Source organism: Mustela nigripes, chromosome 4 (genome assembly GCF_022355385.1).
Source record: "Mustela nigripes isolate SB6536 chromosome 4, MUSNIG.SB6536, whole genome shotgun sequence".
Lineage (NCBI taxonomy): Eukaryota > Metazoa > Chordata > Mammalia > Carnivora > Mustelidae > Mustela > Mustela nigripes.
Window position 1 is genome coordinate 165,439,396 of NC_081560.1, and position 16,673 is coordinate 165,456,068.

The 16,673-nt window shown below is 57.3% G+C and overlaps 2 protein-coding genes across 2 annotated transcripts; both read right to left on the minus strand.

The window, feature by feature from the left end:
* Positions 1 to 2,697: 2,697 nt before the first annotated feature.
* FGF8 (fibroblast growth factor 8) lies at positions 2,698 to 8,645 on the minus strand. Its single transcript, XM_059395918.1, has 5 exons — positions 8,566 to 8,645; positions 8,425 to 8,461; positions 7,384 to 7,564; positions 3,871 to 3,977; positions 2,698 to 3,001 (listed from the first exon to the last, which is right to left on the minus strand). Exons 1-5 carry the CDS (start codon positions 8,595 to 8,597, stop codon positions 2,711 to 2,713), a joined length of 648 nt encoding a protein of 215 aa, XP_059251901.1. The 5' UTR covers positions 8,598 to 8,645; the 3' UTR covers positions 2,698 to 2,710.
* Positions 8,646 to 13,804: 5,159 nt separating this feature from the next.
* NPM3 (nucleophosmin/nucleoplasmin 3) lies at positions 13,805 to 15,806 on the minus strand. The gene is made up of 6 exons (XM_059395919.1): positions 15,658 to 15,806; positions 15,263 to 15,348; positions 14,958 to 15,077; positions 14,739 to 14,832; positions 14,250 to 14,373; positions 13,805 to 13,959 (listed from the first exon to the last, which is right to left on the minus strand). The coding sequence occupies exons 1-5, from the start codon at positions 15,773 to 15,775 to the stop codon at positions 14,258 to 14,260; spliced, it is 534 nt and encodes a 177-aa protein (XP_059251902.1). The 5' UTR covers positions 15,776 to 15,806; the 3' UTR covers positions 13,805 to 13,959; positions 14,250 to 14,257.
* Positions 15,807 to 16,673: the final 867 nt, after the last annotated feature.

Consider the following 16,673-nt stretch of genomic DNA (forward strand, 5'->3'; position numbering starts at 1 on the left):
CCCGTCATCTCCCTCCTCTCTGTAAGGCGGGTCTGGCTCTCTGGACAGCCCACCTCTTTGCCGTCATGGCCACCACGGCACAGTTCCATCCACCACACCGGAGACCTCGGGAGTCCCCAGCCCCGGGGGTTGCGGGAGTGGCTTTGGCCTAGCCGGTGACCAGCCTCCCTGCTCCGTGGCCAGGATCACAGGCAGAGAGAGCCTGACATTCCACCCCCACCCCAGACTCCCTCCGACCCTATGGCTTCCCTCAGGAATTGCTCTCAAACAAATGAAATGTGGGCAATTACTGGGCTGGGGGCTGGACAGGCGGCCGAGCAGATGAAAGCGTTTCCTGGACGGTCTCTTCATTTGCATGGCATCAGAAGCTGCTCAGAAGGTGTGACTTTTCCCACAGTGAGACCCGAGCTTCTTGCACAATAAAGCCAGGCTGCTCACCCAGAATTAATTAAAGGGGGAGGGGAGGAGGCCCTAAGAGCTGGAGGAGCTGGAACAGAGATGTCTAGAGCCCCCTCCCCACATCCCAGGTGTCTGTGCGCTGGGAGACACCTCCTCTACCCAGAGCCCTTCACCCCCACAGCAAGCCAGATGAGGTGGCATGGCCAGAGCCCAGGGTCTCCCCAGCCTCTCTCCTCCAAGGTTTCCCACTGAGCCATGGAGCTCCTGGTCCACCTGGATGGCCTGACCCTGGAACTCATGGCTTCAGCTCTGAGAGGCCCATGTGATTAGGAAGCCTTGGGATGTCCCCCATTCCAAGGAAGTGCCAAGGAACAGGCCCAGAGGGAAGAGGTTTCTGAATTGACCCAGTAGCTGGGCTGTGGGACCAGCCAGGGGCACTATCAAAAGACGACTGCAAAAACAGCCAGAACAGGAGGCCTCAGTGAGGAAGCCCTCAGGAGACTTGCTACCTCTGGGCTTGGGCTGTCCCTCGATGTGGCATAATGCCAGGCTCTCCAGTCCACACCCAAAAACACAGCTCTCTGCCCATCAGGCCAGCCCTTATGCCCACATCCTGACATGCTCTGTCATTGCCGTAGCGTGGCCTGGGCTTCCTTCCTCCACAGCAGGGCCGTCTGGGGTCGGTCCTTCTGACCCATGAGCTGCTGCTTCTCCTCTGGGCCAGAGTCTGTGTCCTGCTCTCTACCTGAGAACTTCCCTCCTGGTCTCCTGCCCAGGCTCTCTTCCTCTGGGACCCATCTCTCCAGGGCCGGCAGCCTCTCCCAGGGTCATGGCCCCAGGGTCCTTGCACAGCACCGGAGCTCAGCACCTTCTGCTCACAGCTGTCTAACCAGATCCTCAAAAAAGTCAGCCCTGCTCCATGCCACAGTTGTCAATACCGGTCTCCCCTCCGGCATAACCCCACCTTGTACCCTGGCAGATCCTCTTTTCTTTCATTCACTAGAGCCTGATACTCAGAAAGAACCAGCTCTGGCATCTCCAGCCTGTCTCCCACAAAGATGTAGACTCGTGGAGAGGCACTTTTTAAAGATTCATTGAAGACACCTGGGCGCTGAGCCCATCAAGTGTCTGGCTCAGCAGGGAGTCTGCTTCTCCCTCTGCCTGCTCTGCCACTCCCCCTGCTTGTGCTGTCTCTGACAAATAAATAAGTAAAATATTTTAAAAAATAAAAATAAAGATTCATTGAATCCATGAATGGAGCTCTGGTCCCTCTTTTCTGCCCCAGAGGTGGCTAGGGGTTAGTGTTGGCAATGACTCTCGTTAGGAGCTATAAGGTCCTTGTCTGAGAGCTCCCAGGACCAGCTAAGAGCCTCTTCTTGCCCCTTTCCCTGCTTCTGTCCTATCAGGAGAGCCCCCAACGACAGGCACAGGTCCTAAGTCAGGCTGGAGGGAGGCTCTGGGCAGAGCTGGGGTCAGAACCCGTTCTGGTCAGGACAGCCCCAGGGAGAGGGGCCTGATCCCCACAGGCCTTGCTCTCCAACACACATTTTTAATACTCAAGTTAAATAAATAAATTTCAGGGGTGCCTGGGTGGCTCAGTGGGTTAAAGTCTCTGCCTTCAGCTCAGGTCATGATCCCAGCGTCCTGGGATCGAGTCCCACATCAGGCTCTCTCCTCAGCGGGGAACCTGCTTCCTCCTCTCTCTCTCTGCCTGCCTCTTTGCCTACTTGTGATCACTTTCTGTCAAATAAATTTTAAAAACCTTTAAAATAAATAAATAAATAAATATTTCAGTCATTTAATAATAATACACATCCACCCCCCAACTGATACCCACCCTTAAAAAACCTGCTCTACGTCCCCACTCCCCACTCTTTCCCCCCCTGCCCCCACTGGGGGGTGGGGTAAGCCCGGCCAGTTTACCCTGCAGGCCCGGAGGTCTCAGGAGTACCTCTGCCTGGAAAAGCCCCCCTCCCACCCAGAAGGAACCCCCGCCGGAATCCCAGTCTAGGCCACTCCCAGCCTTCCCAAAAGCGAAGAAGACAGACACCACCGCCAAGTGGAATACAAAAATAGAGCCTCTCTTTTGTTTAAAAAACAAGACAAAACAAAACAACGACCAAAAAAAAAAAAAAAAAAAAAACCCCAAAAAACAAAAAAAACCCAACAGCAAACAATTATGGACAGCTAGAACCCGGGGCTCCCCCAGCTCCTCCCCAGCCTTCAGCAGCGCAGACCTCGGCTCCGGGAGTTTCTCCGTGCGCCCCCGCGGCGAGCGGCTCGGCGGCGCGGCGGGGAGGGCCGGCGGCGCCTACCGGGGCTCGGGGGCCCAAGTCCTCTGGCTGCCGCGCAGGCTGCGCGTGAAGGGCGGGTAGTTGAGGAACTCGAAGCGCAGACTCTGCTCCGTGGTGTGGTGGCCGCGGGGCAGCCGCTTCATGAAGTGCACCTCGCGCTGGTGCTGCCGCGTCTTGGAGCCCTTGCGGGGCCGGCCCTTGCGGGTGAAGGCCATGTACCAGCCTTCGTACTTGGCGTTCTGCAGGGCCGTGTAGTTGTTCTCCAGCACGATCTCGGTGAACACGCAGTCCTTGCCCTTGCCGTTGCTCTGCAGGTAGTGGGGCCAGACGCGCGGCGTTACGGGGCTCTGGCCGGAGACGCCCCCCGCCCCCACCCCAGCAGAGGCAGAGGGCAGGCGGCCCCAGACAGCAGGTGGGCACCCCAGCAGATGGCAGGGTGGGCACGAGTGACAGCCCCACCCCCGCCCGGGCACCCGCTCTCTAATCCCTCACAAGCCGCAGCCCACCCGGCAACTTCCTGTCCTCCCGGGCAGCAGTGACACATGGCTGTCTCCGGAGGGGCTGGGCCCCAACACAGAGGGCCAGAGAGGGGGCCCAGACCCTGCCTGCCCTGGCCTCCTGCCCACCAGTCTGGCCGAGCGGCTCGCACCCGTTTCCCCAGCTGCACCATCCCCCTGGGCCCCTCAAGACCCCTGGGGCCTCAGGGCAGCCACTCCATGGGGGAGGGGAAGCCTGCGGGGAGACACGGAGCCCCGAGCCCCAGAAGCCCAGGAAGCGGGGAGCTTGAGGCTGGAGAAGAGCCGTGACTAATGGGGCCATTTCAGAGCTCGGCCGAGGGGCTGGGCCTGCGGCTTACTGAACATTCCAAATGCTGGTACCATGTAATTGGACATAATAGCAAAGCAATTTGGCGATTTGTTAAAAAGATATATGGAATTTACCAACCCCCCCCACCAGCCCCTTCCCTAGCCTTCCTTCTTCCTCCTTTGCCTTTATAGCTTTTCATCTCTCAAGCAGTTTCCTTCTCTCTCACCTCCCCCACCATCCACCCAACCACTAGGTAACCCCAAGGTGGCCCTGGGTCTCTCTGCCCACCTCCTTGGGACCCTAGAGGAGCTCTGCCTGCCCAGCCCCCTCCCTAGGACCCAGGGACCCTCCGCTCCTTCTGGGGCCTCACCTTGGCAATGAGCTTCCCCTTTTTATTCATGCAGATGTAAAGACCGGTCTCAGCTCCTCGGACTCGAACCCGGCTCCCAAAGGTATCTGTCTCCACAATGAGCTTTGCTGTCAGGGAAGGTGGCGGGATGGTTATCAGAAGCGCCCTGACCCCACTGTACCACACTGTCACCCCAGCTGACCCTCAGACCTGTCACATCCCAGTAGCAACTGCTCCAAGAGCAGGTACCCAAGACATAGGCTCCAGCCCCAGCCCAGCTGCCACCATGCTAGGCGACACTGGGAAAGATCGACTCTCCTTCCTGGGCTTCAGGCCCCTCACGGATGTGCACAGGGGGATGGGCAAGAGCATGAAGCACAGACTAGGATCTCCCTCTGCCTGTTCTGCTGCTCCTGTGGAGGAATCTTAAAGCCATCAAACTGAACACACCCTCTTTTAAAACCAGATAGTACTGACTTTTCACGTCAAGGCTTCATGACTAGAGTTCTACTCTCAAATCAGAAGATCTCTGAGAACCCTTCAAACTCAAAGTAGTACATGCACATGCCTCAGAGATCACCACAAACTTCCGGGGTGCAGCAGTGACATGAGTTCCGAGGCAAAACATAAAAGCACTATCTCCTGTTTCTGGCTCTTCAGGTTCTAGCTCGTGTCCTTGGCCAACCACCCCCCCCCAACCACCACCCCGTTCTGCTGAGATGACAGGGAGGCCGACCACTCTCCGTCCACACACAGCCAGCTACTTTCCCAGAACCTCAGACTCCAGCTGGGAGGCTTCTGCTCTTCTTCTTCTTCTTCTTCTTTTTTTTTTAAAGATTTTATTTATTTATTTGACAGACAGAGATCACAAGTAGGCAGAGAGGCAGGCAGAGAGAGAGAGAGGAGTTAGCAGGCTCCCTGCAGAGCAGAGAGCCCCATGCGGGGCTCGATCCCAGGACCCCAGGATCATGACCCGAGCCGAAGGCAGAGGCTTTAACCCACTGAGCCACCCAGGCGCCCCGGCTTCTGCTCTTCTCCACGCTTCCCCGTCACCACTGTCCCCAGCCCCAGTGTCCAGAAATCAATGGCTCAAATAGTCTTTTCTCTTTCAACCCCCATCACAGTGACCAAACACTTGCTGTAGGTGAGGAAGGGAAAAATTCAGGCATGCTTGCCTCTCAGTCTGGAAAGCCATTGATACAGGGAGCTGAACTCTGTGCCTTCTTCCCTGGTGCCCTCCCCTTAGACAGCCCACTTGCCGCAGAAGTCCTGGTCCCTGTCTAGTCCCTGTGTAATTCCTCCCCTTTGTGGCTGTCCTCAAGCAGAGAATGAGGGCTGACTTAGCTGTTGGGGATAGGCCAGGAGGGGCTGAGTCTTCTGTCCTCTCTGCTTTTCCCTCCTTGAGAAAGCAGTTCTGGGATTCCCAGAGCTGTCTCCCAGCCTGCACTAACAAGGCAGCACCTTCTTCGTCGCTAAAACTAAAGGGGGAGGATGGGCTCCAAGGTCAGCAAGGCAGCCCTTGTTGCCGGGCCTGATACTACCCCCACCTCTTCACATAGGACAGAGCAGGGACCCAATGGCCAACTCTCCAGTCTGGCTTCAAGTCAGCCAGGGAAATGCAGCTGTCACCTCCCCTCCCACCCACCTCCTCTTGGACACGGCCACGCTGCTCATCCCTCTCCTGCTCTGCCTTCCAGAGGCCCGAAGGGACGCTGGCTGGAGAAGGGGCCTGAGGATCCCACTCGGAGGATTCTGGCCAAATGGGGCAGACAAGGATGGCACAATCCCTCTATTCCTTCCTGGGACCCATAAGGAAGCAACTGGGACCTCTCTGCTCTTCTCCCCCAGACTCTTGTCCCGGCTGCACACCCTAAGCCTCTGCTCTCAGGCCCTCCGGCTCCCACTCCTGCCTGGCAGGCAGGAATCAGCGACCCTGGAAGGCTTCCTACACTTGTAAGGACAGAAGTGGGCATCAGACTTCTGAGGTCTGAAGATGAGCTTCTCCATGGCCAGCTTAGCCTCTTCTTCCCTCCCCAGAACCCAAGGATGCTGGACCATTTGCTCCAGTGGAGCAAACCCAGGAGGAGCTAAGCATTCGTTCTCTTTCCTTGGAAACTGAGAAGGGCAGCAAGCAGCCAGTTTGGAGGGACAAAGGGACGGCAGGCTGGCCCTGCCAGCCCAGCGGGGGAGCTCGGCCACCGGGCAGGCCGCCCCCCACCCCCACCACGAAGAGCCCCCACTCCCCTTCCTGGATGGAGCTGGGGAGCTGGGGCCGCAGTTTACAGGAGGCGGCTTTCCTGACCAGCCTTTTGGAAAGCTTAACATTTTCAAACCTATTCTTCCACCCCAGTGACAGATTTATCCCGGGAAAATTATGTCTCCTTCTCCAGCTTTGAAGGGAAGTCAGCTACGTCGATGCAGAAAAAATGCAGTGAGACATACTCGATCCCCCAAACTGGCTCGAGAAGAGGAGAAAGTATTCAGGAAATGTTAAAAAAGGTGAAAGTAAGAAGAGTTTTAATCGCTCTGCCAGACGCGGGGGTCTCTCCAGAGATTCATAGAGAACAATCTTGAACCTCTTTTTTAACATTTACAGACTTGCAACTCCTTTCAAACTCCACATCTGAAAAAAGGCTCGTTCTTTTTCTGTTTTATATCATTCTTCATTTTTCTTCTTAGCTCTTAAAATGCCTCACCTTTTTATTACATTTTAATAGAGTCTTCCCCTCTCCTTTCATGCTTGTTTAACTTGGTCATTATTTAAAGGTTTTTAAACTCACAATAATCGCTCTCTAAAAACAACACCAGCCGCCCAGAGGGCTTGCTTTTCTCTTGGTACATCCAGGACTCTGGAAATTGGCCTTGTTTCAAGGCAGGAATATTGAATGTTTTAGAAATCAATCAGTCCTCAGCCTCTCTGCCCCGCAGTAGCTACCCGGACTCACCGCCCCATAGGGAGTCAGGAGCCTGGCTCTGACCACTACCTGGGTTCCCGGGTCAGTGGGGGTGGAGAGAGGGCCCCTTCCCAAGCCTAGTGCCTATGTACAATTGGCCCTTCAAAATATGTAAAGGTTCATGGCACCCCCTGTCCAAGCTGGAAGAGCTGGGGGGATTTTTCTCCCGTCTCTTTCCCAATTCTCCTTTTGTGGACCCTGGCGACATATCCTCTTTCAAGAGCTTCCCTTAAACCTGGGGCCCCTCCCGCAGAACCCTCTGTCTCCACCTGCAGCTGGGGAGGGGTGTGTGAATGGGGGAGGTAGAAAAGGAGATGCCTGGCTTCATTCATCTGCTGGGTAGAGAAGGGGCACCTGTGGGCCAAGTACTCCCCAAGGTCCCTTCCCTAACCCTCTTTTCTCCAGCTGACCCCAAAAATGCTTTTTTGCCTTAACTCCTTCCCTTCTGAGCTGGGGAGCCCAGAGAGGCCTCTGGCCAGCACGGATGGGGCTGGCAGGTCTAGTCACAGCAGGCCAGCCAGGGGGAAGGAGGGCGTGTTCTACAAGCTACCTTCACCCTGCCCCGGGCAGCTTGCCTTACCGAAGGGGTCCCCGTCTTCTGCCATGGCGTTGATGCGCTTGTTGGCCAGGACTTGCACGTGCTTCCCGCTGGTGCGGCTGTAGAGCTGGTAGGTCCGGATGAGGCGGCGGCTGAGCTGATCCGTCACCAGGCTCTGCTCCCTCACATGCTGTGTAAAATTAGGTGAGGACTGAACAGTTACCTTTAGGAAATTGAAAAATACACAACACGCCATTATAATGCTACTCTGCCCAGGGGCCCAAGTGGCCCCCATCACCCTGCACACGCCTCCACTGCCCCAAGCAGCCTACAAGAGCTTGGAGGGGGGTTACCCTCACAACAAGCCAGCTCAGGCCCCAGCACCCAATCCAGGAAAGTGGAGCAGACCCAGCCTAGCAAGGATGAGCTTGGACCGATCTGGATGGACCTACCTGTTGGGAAACACCCTGGGACTCCCCGCCAGCTCCGATCAGGGAAGCAAGTTCTCTGCCCAGAGCGGCCGCCCCTCGCCCCCTCCCTACGCCTTCCTAGAAAAGCAGGGCGCTTCTAAGTAGGGAGGCAGCGCTACCCAACCGCTGACATTTATAAAGACAAATTTACAGAGCAAATGTTGAGAGCGCAGAGAGCCTAGGCACCTGATCTTTCGGCCAGACCCGCCACAAGTCTCCCCAGAGAGCCACGAAGGGAGTCCCTGCGGCCGTCCCGGGGACTTGTGACAACGAACGCTCCCTGGCCCCAGCTCCCCCGCCTTCCTCGGCAGCCAGGTGTGGCTGCCTGTAGAGTTCCCCATCCACCCTAACCTGGCTAGGAGGTGTGAGAGACAGCGCTGGAGCCCGAAACCTTGGGTTCGAGCCTCGCTGCACACTAGCTGTGTTACCTTAGGCAGGGCGCTCCCTCTCTGTTCCCCGGCTCCCTCCTAGCAGGTTCGGGGCTAGATTTCTAAGGTTCCTCCCAGCCCTGCAGCGCTGGCCGCAGGGTCGGTCCTTGGGCCCCTGCCCGACCTTGCCAACTGGCGGCCCCCGCCGACCCGCCCGGGCCCCGCCGCCGCGCAATGCGCCTTACCTGGGCTTGGAGGCAGAGAACCAGCAAGTGCAACAGCCTGTGGGAGACAAAAGCGGGCGGGAGAGAGAGGGCGCGGGGTGAGCGGAGAGGGCGCGGCGGCGCGGGGCCGGCGGGGACGCGGGGGGCGGCGGCCGTACTCACAGGCAGCTCAGCGCCGAGCGGGGGCTGCCCATGGCGCGCGGCCCGGGGAGCACCGAGAACCCCGGCGGGATCACGCCGGCCCGCGGGCGGCCGCGAGGGACGAGCCGAGGGCGGCGGCGGCCGAGGAAGGCTGGAGCACCGGAGGCGGGCGGCGGTCCGGACGCGGCTCCGCGGGTCCCGTGGAATGTCGAGCTCGCCGCGCCGCGCCGTGCTGAGTGACTCTGCGCCGCTGCCGGAGCCGGTGGCCGCTGGCTGCTCAGGAGCCGGAGCAGGCGGGAGGGTAACGGGCCGGCAGGGTGGGTGGGGCGGCCGGAGCCCGCAGCCCCCGGCTGGGAGCTGGGGCCCGGACGCAGCCCGGGGCGGGGGCGGGGCGGGCCGGGGCGGGGCGGCCGGCGGGTCTGGGATTGGGGGTCTGGGATAGGGGAGGGGTCTGGGGACCGCGGGAGGGGCGGGGGGCGGCCTGTGGGGGCGCCTCCCCCATCCCCGGGCTGACCCCCTCGCGCGCTCTAGGGGTCTGGACCCGCGGGGATGGGGGGGCGCTTCGGGCTTGGTCTTCCTGGACCGCGAGTGCGCCGGGGTCCAAAGGTGCCAGGTCTCCACCGTGGGGCCGGGTCCGCTTTTGGCTCAGGCGAGGCGGCGTGTCTCTGAGCCGCCTACTGTGTGCTTCGGCCCCGCGTGTCCCCTGGAAGTGGCCGCCGACGCGGGAGTGAATGGCTGTGCGCTCAGCGGTGCGTGCGTCTGCGAAGGGGACCCGACCCCCACCCCCACCTATCTGAAGAGTAACCCTTCCTGCGGGCGTCTCCTGTCTCACCCGGTCTCCAAGAAGACCCAGAGAGCGAGAAATGTCCCCTCCCCCATTATCACCGTCACCGCTGCCTGCGTCCCACAGATACTGACCTGAAGCTTGAGAGGAACCATGAGCACCTATGTCGGAGAGTCTGGAGGTCCCTGGTAGGACCCACAGTCGCTGCCGCCCTCCCAAAGCAGCAGGCGGAGGGGGCAAAAAGAACTACTGTCAGCTGCTTCTCCTGGAGAAGAAACTTAGTTGCAGGCCGCCTAGCCTTTCCTTCTCAGAGTCTCGTTATTTGTGCACTGAGGCATTTACACACCTACTGGACTAGACGTGCACTGGTGCTTTGTGTCAAGCATGGGGAGGTCGCCAAGGAAGTAGTGTCGAAGCCTTTCCCAGACCCTCCGTGCATTCCCCCAGGGGCTTCTGGAACCCCTGAGCCATGGTGCTTCTTTGGGAGGGGCTTAGGTTGGTTGACCCTTCATGAGGAGCAGGTAGAGCTCCTGGCGCCCTACCCAGCTGCTTCCTCTGCCCATGACCTCCCCTGTCCCACTGGCACCCCATGTCCTTGAGGGTTGGACTGGAGGGGTTGGGGTGGTCCTGGGAAGCCATTAGGCCAGGGGCAGTAGGCAGGTCCTTGTCCAACAGTACAATTAAGTTCTATTACCTCCCCTTTCTCTGTGCCCCACTTGTCCCCATGCCTCACCTTTCCCATTCCCAGCCATAAAGCTAACACTGAGCGGTGCATAGGTGGGAAAACAGGGTCAGAGGACTTGTCTCAAGACCTCATCCCTCCTCAAAGAAGGAGACTCCCTGAGCCTACCTGTTCCTCCCTCCAGGAGTCTGTTCACTCTTCTGGCTCTTGCACACACAGATCTCCAGACAAGGGCCATGTCTTTTCGATCAGAAGTTGCAGCTCATGGCTGCAACCAAGCTGGGCTGGGTTGTTCTGCAGTTGGCACTTGATGAATGAATCATGAAGAAACTGGCTGAGCATTTAGACCTCAGCCCATGAGTGGCTTCCCCAGGAAGACATGCCTTCAGATAATAATTATAAGTACTACTATTTATTTAGCACTTATATTTGCTAAAGGCTGAATTTGCACTGTCTCCTTTCAACCCCACTAAGTGGTGAGTCCATTAGAAGGGAGACAGGTGAGGTGGGCTCCAGTGCCCACAGCCCAAACCAGCCCTTTTTCTTACCGTCCTCTGTGTTAGAGGGCTGCAGTCCACTCCCTGGGTCTCTACCCTCTTCACTGTACTGCTTCCAACAGGCAGAATGCTCACCATCTTAAACACATGTCTGCACATAGTAGGCCCCTGAAAATGTTTGCGTGCATGAGTGAATGAGTGAGTGGAGAGATGGAGAGCAGAGGGTGGGAAGGGCCTTTTCCCAACCAGGGACTCAGGCCTCTGGAAACTGTCTGATGAGAACAGCATTGGGCTGGACCCAGGCTGGAGTCAGGGCAGTCTTAGTGTGCATAGTCTTGGAGCCACAACTAGAGTCACTCTGGGCGCCAGCCCTTCCCTGGAGTGGGGATGGAGGCCAGAGAGTATCTGACTCAAAAAGTCCAGCCCTGGTTCTGGAGCTCCAAGAAGGTTCTGAAATCCCCATGCTGAACTTCAATGGTCTTAATCCACTCTGTGCCCTTCACCAGAAGAGATGGGCATCCTGGGACCTAAAAGCGAGAGGTCAAGGTTTTAGTACTACACTTTAACCTCTATCAAGGGGCCTTTCTATAGGGCAGAATTCCTTTACATTTGGAGAGCTTCCCCCCAAATGAATCCTCATCAGTATGGGAGATTGTTCTCATCTCCCCAGAAGGCCATGTTTTGGGGTTGGGGTTTGGAGTGGGGTAGGAGATGGGGACACCCTCACAAAGGGCGCTGGGTCCTGCTCGGCCTGCCCCCTGAGTGACAGATGCAAATATGCCGTCGGGGCCCCAGCAGGCCACTCTCTCCCTCCCTCCCTTGCTAGCTTCCCAGCCAGCTCGCTTCTTCCTTTATCTTATCAAAGCCCCGTAATTACAATTGCTATTTTGTTTCCTCGAATCTGCAATCAGAGCTCCCCGGCCCTGATGAGCGAGCGCCTGTCAACCTGATCGCTGAGTGACAGCCCGGCCACCTTTCCCGGCCGCCCCCACACTCCGCAAACACAAACATACACACACACACACACACACACTCGCCTCCTGAAAACACAAACACACACTCCTCGCCAACACAAACAGCCCCTCTCCGCAAACACGCCCTCGCCGGGACCCAAACACACACCTTCAGCCTTTTTCCAAACGCATCCCTCACCCCGGGCCCCTCAAATCCACACCAGCCTGCGCGGGGCCGCCGGGTCTGCCGCTCCGCCACTGAGCGCCTCCTGCGCCCGGCGTTCAAAGCGCCGCGGACTCTCCACCGACTGTTCAAATGCAAATCGCCAAGACGACGTTAAGCACTTCGGGCCTCTGCTTGGGAGACGTCTCCCCTCACCCCGCAAATACAGGCCTGCTCATCCTCCAGTGCTCTGCAAACCTCGGCGTGCGCCGTCATCCCTCAGTGCTCGGGGCCAAAGTGAATCGGCAGCGCTCCTACTGTGCGCGGAGCCGACAGATGGAGCAACGAGGAGAGGCGGGGCGGAGAGAGAGAAAAAGCAATTCCCTGCTCTGTCTGCCCGGCCCCCTTTCGGGCCGGGAAAGCCCAGGAAGAAGCGGAAAATGTGGATTGGGCTCCCACTGCGGGCAGGAGGGCGCTCGGCGCCTGCCTGGGTCCCGGGGAGAACCACCCAGGAAACAAGGCTTACAGGGATCGCTCAATCGCTTCGCAGCGGTAAATAGCCGAGCTGGGCCACGGACAGGGGTTAGACAGCTGGGTTGGGAAGGCTTCCCCCAGAGATGACTTTTTGCTGCACTCAGTCAGTCTCTCGCGCCCCCAACCAAGCAGGTACCGAGGACTCTGGAGGTTATAGGTGAGAGGAAGAAGAGAAGGGCTCTTATAAGAGCTCTTCTAGTGAATGAATGAATCAACGATCAATCAATCAAAGAACGAATGCAGTCAGCCTCAGTGACTTAGTCCTTGCTTTCTGCCTAAACTTAGGCAGCCCGGGCCACTCGCGGGCGAGACGGGGTCGCTGCTTGGGGAGTCGCTCGGCCACTGGCGGTTTCAACCTCGCCCACCAGAGGGCGCCAGCTGCAATTCTCCCCTCCATCGGGACCCCTGCCACAGAAAAGTGAATAGTCTAGAGCCTGGTTGGCCCACCACGCTGGCTCCGCATGGAGGCAGTTCAGGAAATCCCCCTCCTGGAGAGGAGAAAGGGGCCTGCGACCCCGGATCACTGCAACAAAGAGAGAAATCACCTTCCTTTATCCTCATCTTGAGAGAAAAGGAAGGTTAGAACTCCTCACCACCAGGAGGGGGGAGCCTACTCCAGGGAAGTGTGAAGCGGGAATGCCTTTCCGTGTTGTGGGACACTCCCCAAAATTTACCTTACCTGCCCCAATACCAGTCCCTTCGGGTTACCTAAGGACCTCTCCCACTTGCACACCCATTTGCCCAGCAGCCAGTGTGGGAGGGAGTGGGCCTGGCCCCACTACCCCACACCCCACCAGGCACTGTACTCTGTCCATCCTCAGCATGTCTGGCCCCAGGCTGTCTCAGGAGTTAACCTTTTGTTTGTTTGTTTGTTTGTACGGGGGACACTGAAATACCCCCCCCCCATCAACACAGCTGCTGAACTGCTGACCCCAGAGCTGGTCACATACACACTAATGCTCACACCAGGTAGTTTCCTTTCTCTTCCTGGCATAGCAGCAGTCAAACCTCAGAACACCTGATTACAGGCACCAGAGACCCCCAGATCAGGTGATGTGTGGGGGGTCAGGAACCCTTTAGGCCAGGAGGCTGAATCCCAGGGGCCTCTCTCTGCCCCCATATGCCAGGCCACCCGGATTCTGGTTTCCCTGTCACCCAATCTGGCCAGCCCCCTCCATCTGGCCCCCGGAATCAGGTTTCTAAGGGCCCAGACCGGCTCAGAGACAGCCTGTAAGACTGGAAGGAGGAGCCAACAGTGGCCTCTGCCCTATCCCTCACAAGCCCTCTCAGGGCCGGAGCCCCTTCGCGGAGCTAGGGATGCACATTCCTCGGACTGCTTAAGTCCCCTTATCTGCCCCCCTGCCCATCAGCCTGAGTGCTGACAGAGGCCCAGGCCCCTTGTTTGGATGCTGATAACCTCCTGGGATGGCCCTCCCCCACCTGTAGGGACTGGGAATGGGGTTGGTGTTGGGAGGTCCTCTTTTAGCAAGGCAGTTGGGACCCAGGCCTGGCCCCGGGGGGTCCTAGGGATAGCAGGACCCCACATTTCCTCCCCAGGCCCAGGGCCACTCTCGATGCTGCCACAGTGCCACCTGGTGGTCCCAAGGGGAATGCCACACCGGCAGGTAAAGAAGCCACACAAATGAGTTGCAAAAAAACTCCACATCACTTTATTTGAACCTTTATCCAAAAATGTAAAAAGTATTAAAAATGTGTAGTCCTGAGCTTCAGAGGCTGATGTCCAATCCCAAAGGCAAGGGGGAAGAGAGGGTGAGAACAGAAGTTCAGAGTTCCTCCCAATCCTGGAGAAAAGAGAAGCCCAGGTAGGGCCTAAGATTAGAAAAACACCAGGGCTCTATGAGGGATAGGACCACCCTCTCCCCCAGCACCAGCCAAGACCCCACCTCTCCACCCTCTTCAATGGAGAAGCCACATTTAGATTTCTTAAAACTTGTACAGGAACATGGTGCATGTCACATGGGGCAGGCAGCTAGCCGACCAGAAGAGAGCAAACAAGGGGTCAGCATTTACGCCTTCACCTGCTTGTCCTACCCCATCTCAGTCCTTGCTCAGCACCCTTCTCCCAACTCACCAAGGCGGCTAAGGCCTACCCCCCTGCTTCTTGGCAGGCAGGATGGAGCACAACTCAGCTTCTTCCTCCTCACTACCTTCTTCCTCACTCTCTTCTTCCTCAGAAACGTCATTGCTTATAGTAACTGGTGGAAACGTTAAGCAGTAAAGGAAGAGGAGGTTAAAGCCAGACCCTTTTCATACCACATATCATTTATTCATGCCCTGTGATGCTAGACTTGCAGGGACCCTGACCTCTCAGAGCTTATGATCTAGGGGGGGAAGAACCTCAGATACTAAGATGACAGAAAGCCAAAAAAGACCACATAAATGGGGGTGGAGAAGTTGGTGCAGGTTTCATGCAGGAGGTAGGCTTGAGTAGGACAGAAAGTGGAGGGTATAGCCTGTATGGGAGCTGCACTGGGTGATAAGGCTGGGATGGGGCAGGACTGTGGAGCAGTGGGGGAGACCTGATGGAGAATTCACCAGAGGCAAAGTAGAGGACTCTCACCAATCTGGTGCCTCCCAGTGATCCGCACAGGGCCAGAACCTGATTTCAGGCGGAAGGTTACAGGTGGCTGGAGCTGGAAGTCATCCAAACTCAGCTGGAAGAAGAAAAGGATGAAGGCCTGGCCTGCTCCATCTTATGATGAGTCAGTTCTCCAGACCTCAATTCCTCACCCTCACCCCTATCCCCCACTTCACCACCCGGCCTGGCAGGGAAACTCACCATGGGTTGGCAGGACAACTTGAGGTTGGCCACAGGGACTGCAATCTCTTGGTGGTCATGATTCCTGGCCACGACTTCTACCACATTACACTCATCTTTGGCCCCCTCAGTGAGGCAGAGCTGGGAAGAGCATACAGGGCCTCTGGGTCTCCTCAAACAAGGGTTGGCACCACAAGTGGAGGCTTCTACCCTAAAACTTGCCCCGCCCCAGTGGTCCCTGTATCACCTAACCAGGGAAGCGCCCATGTAGGGGCCAGGCAGAGAAAGTGACTCCCAGCTATTCACAACCATTCCCCGCCCCTCACCATGGTCAAAGCCAGCACATGCTCCGCATCGTCCTCTTCTTCTACCTTGAAGGTGAAAGAGCGGGTGTGGCCGGAGAGCTCACAGCCTGGAAGAGGTAATAGTGTGAGTGTGTCTGTGTGCGCGTGGGGGGCGTTCCACCAAACCTCTGTCACGTGTAGTAGCCATGGTCAGACCGGCCATTTACGCGCCTACTTCTCAAGAACACCTGGGACGCTCGGCCCAGGGCCCACCCCTGCACTTTTGGAGCAGGGGGTCGCACCGCCCCCTTCCGCTTGCGCTGCCGCGTGCGGGGGCCCCCTTCGCTTCCACCCACGTCGTGTATCCATTTGCATTCTTGTTCAGCCCTGCCCCCGACCGCCCCAGGACCACCTGCATCCTCTCCTTTCTTCAATACCGAAAAAAAAACTGTCCATGGTGACCGGAGCCGGGACCCGCAGAGCCCCGATACCCCCGGTCCGGGCTCGGCTCTCCTGACTCAGGAACGCTAGAGCGGCGGCGGTGCCGGCGGCCATGCTGCAAGGGCTGTCTGGGAACTCCGCCCCCGACACGTACAAAGCGGGGGACTCGCCGCTGGTTCCGGCCCCGCCTATTAAAGGAACCGCAGTTGTTTGAGAGACGGACCGAGGTGCAACCGGTCCAGGGCAGCCCGCTGGGCCTGTGGTCAAACCGTCATTTGGTCCTACAAGGATAGGGAGGTACATCACAGAAGCATGGATTTTTTTTTAATTTTTTTAATGTGAACACCCTTGCTTATTTCCGTGACCACGGCTCTCAGGGTGGCTCCTGCCTCCATTTTCTTCCTTTCCCCTTCTTCTGTCTCTACTCCCCCAATACAGGGTAAGCTTTCATTAAAGGGAGAATAGATAGAAAAGTGGAAACCTTTCCCAACTCTCCTTGTTAGTGCGAAATTCAGGGTAGGGTTTTTTGGTTTTTAAGATTTTTTAAAAATTTGACATTGGTAAGAGACAGCGAGAGAGGGAACACAAGCAGGGGGAGTGAAGAGGGAGAAGCAGGCTTCCCGCTGAGCAGGGTACCCAATGCCAGTCCATGCAAGGCTCGATCCAGGTGACCTGAGCCCAAGGCAGCGCTTTTCTTATAAAAGCAAAAGAATTATGCTTATTTGCCTTTGCTCCAAGAGAGCCCCTCAAGGATTCTTAACTTTTCAGCTCCGGGTATTTTTTATTAGAACCAAGGAACCACTCGGTCCTCTTCCTTGTATGCTTCCTGCTCTAAGGACCTTAAGTTTACTGTCCAGAAGGCCTACCTTTATGGAGCTTTAGATGCTGCTTGAATGCTGGCGCTTGTTAGCAAAGCATGTCATTTCGGATTTGGGGATGCTCATACTTGCAGACACATCGTGGAGTTTATTAATTCCCAATCAACCAAAAACATCCTTCCACCTTACACTCC

Bases quoted from the DNA above. Each gene is read 5' to 3' on its own strand.
- FGF8 (XM_059395918.1), bottom strand. From the start codon at position 8,597: ATGGGCAGCCCCCGCTCGGCGCTGAGCTGCCT. The intron at 8,462-8,565 runs GTGAGTACGGCC...TGTCTCCCACAG, and splicing joins CGCTCGGCGCTGAGCTGCCT to GCTGTTGCACTTGCTGGTTC. The intron at 7,565-8,424 runs GTAAGGCGCATT...AATTTCCTAAAG, and splicing joins TTCTCTGCCTCCAAGCCCAG to GTAACTGTTCAGTCCTCACC.
- NPM3 (XM_059395919.1), bottom strand. From the start codon at position 15,775: ATGGCCGCCGGCACCGCCGCCGCTCTAGCGTTCCTGAGTCAGGAGAGC. The intron at 15,349-15,657 runs GTATTGAAGAAA...TACCTCTTCCAG, and splicing joins CATGGACAGTTTTTTTTTCG to GCTGTGAGCTCTCCGGCCAC. The intron at 14,833-14,957 runs GTGAGTTTCCCT...TTCTTCTTCCAG, and splicing joins AGTTGTCCTGCCAACCCATG to CTGAGTTTGGATGACTTCCA.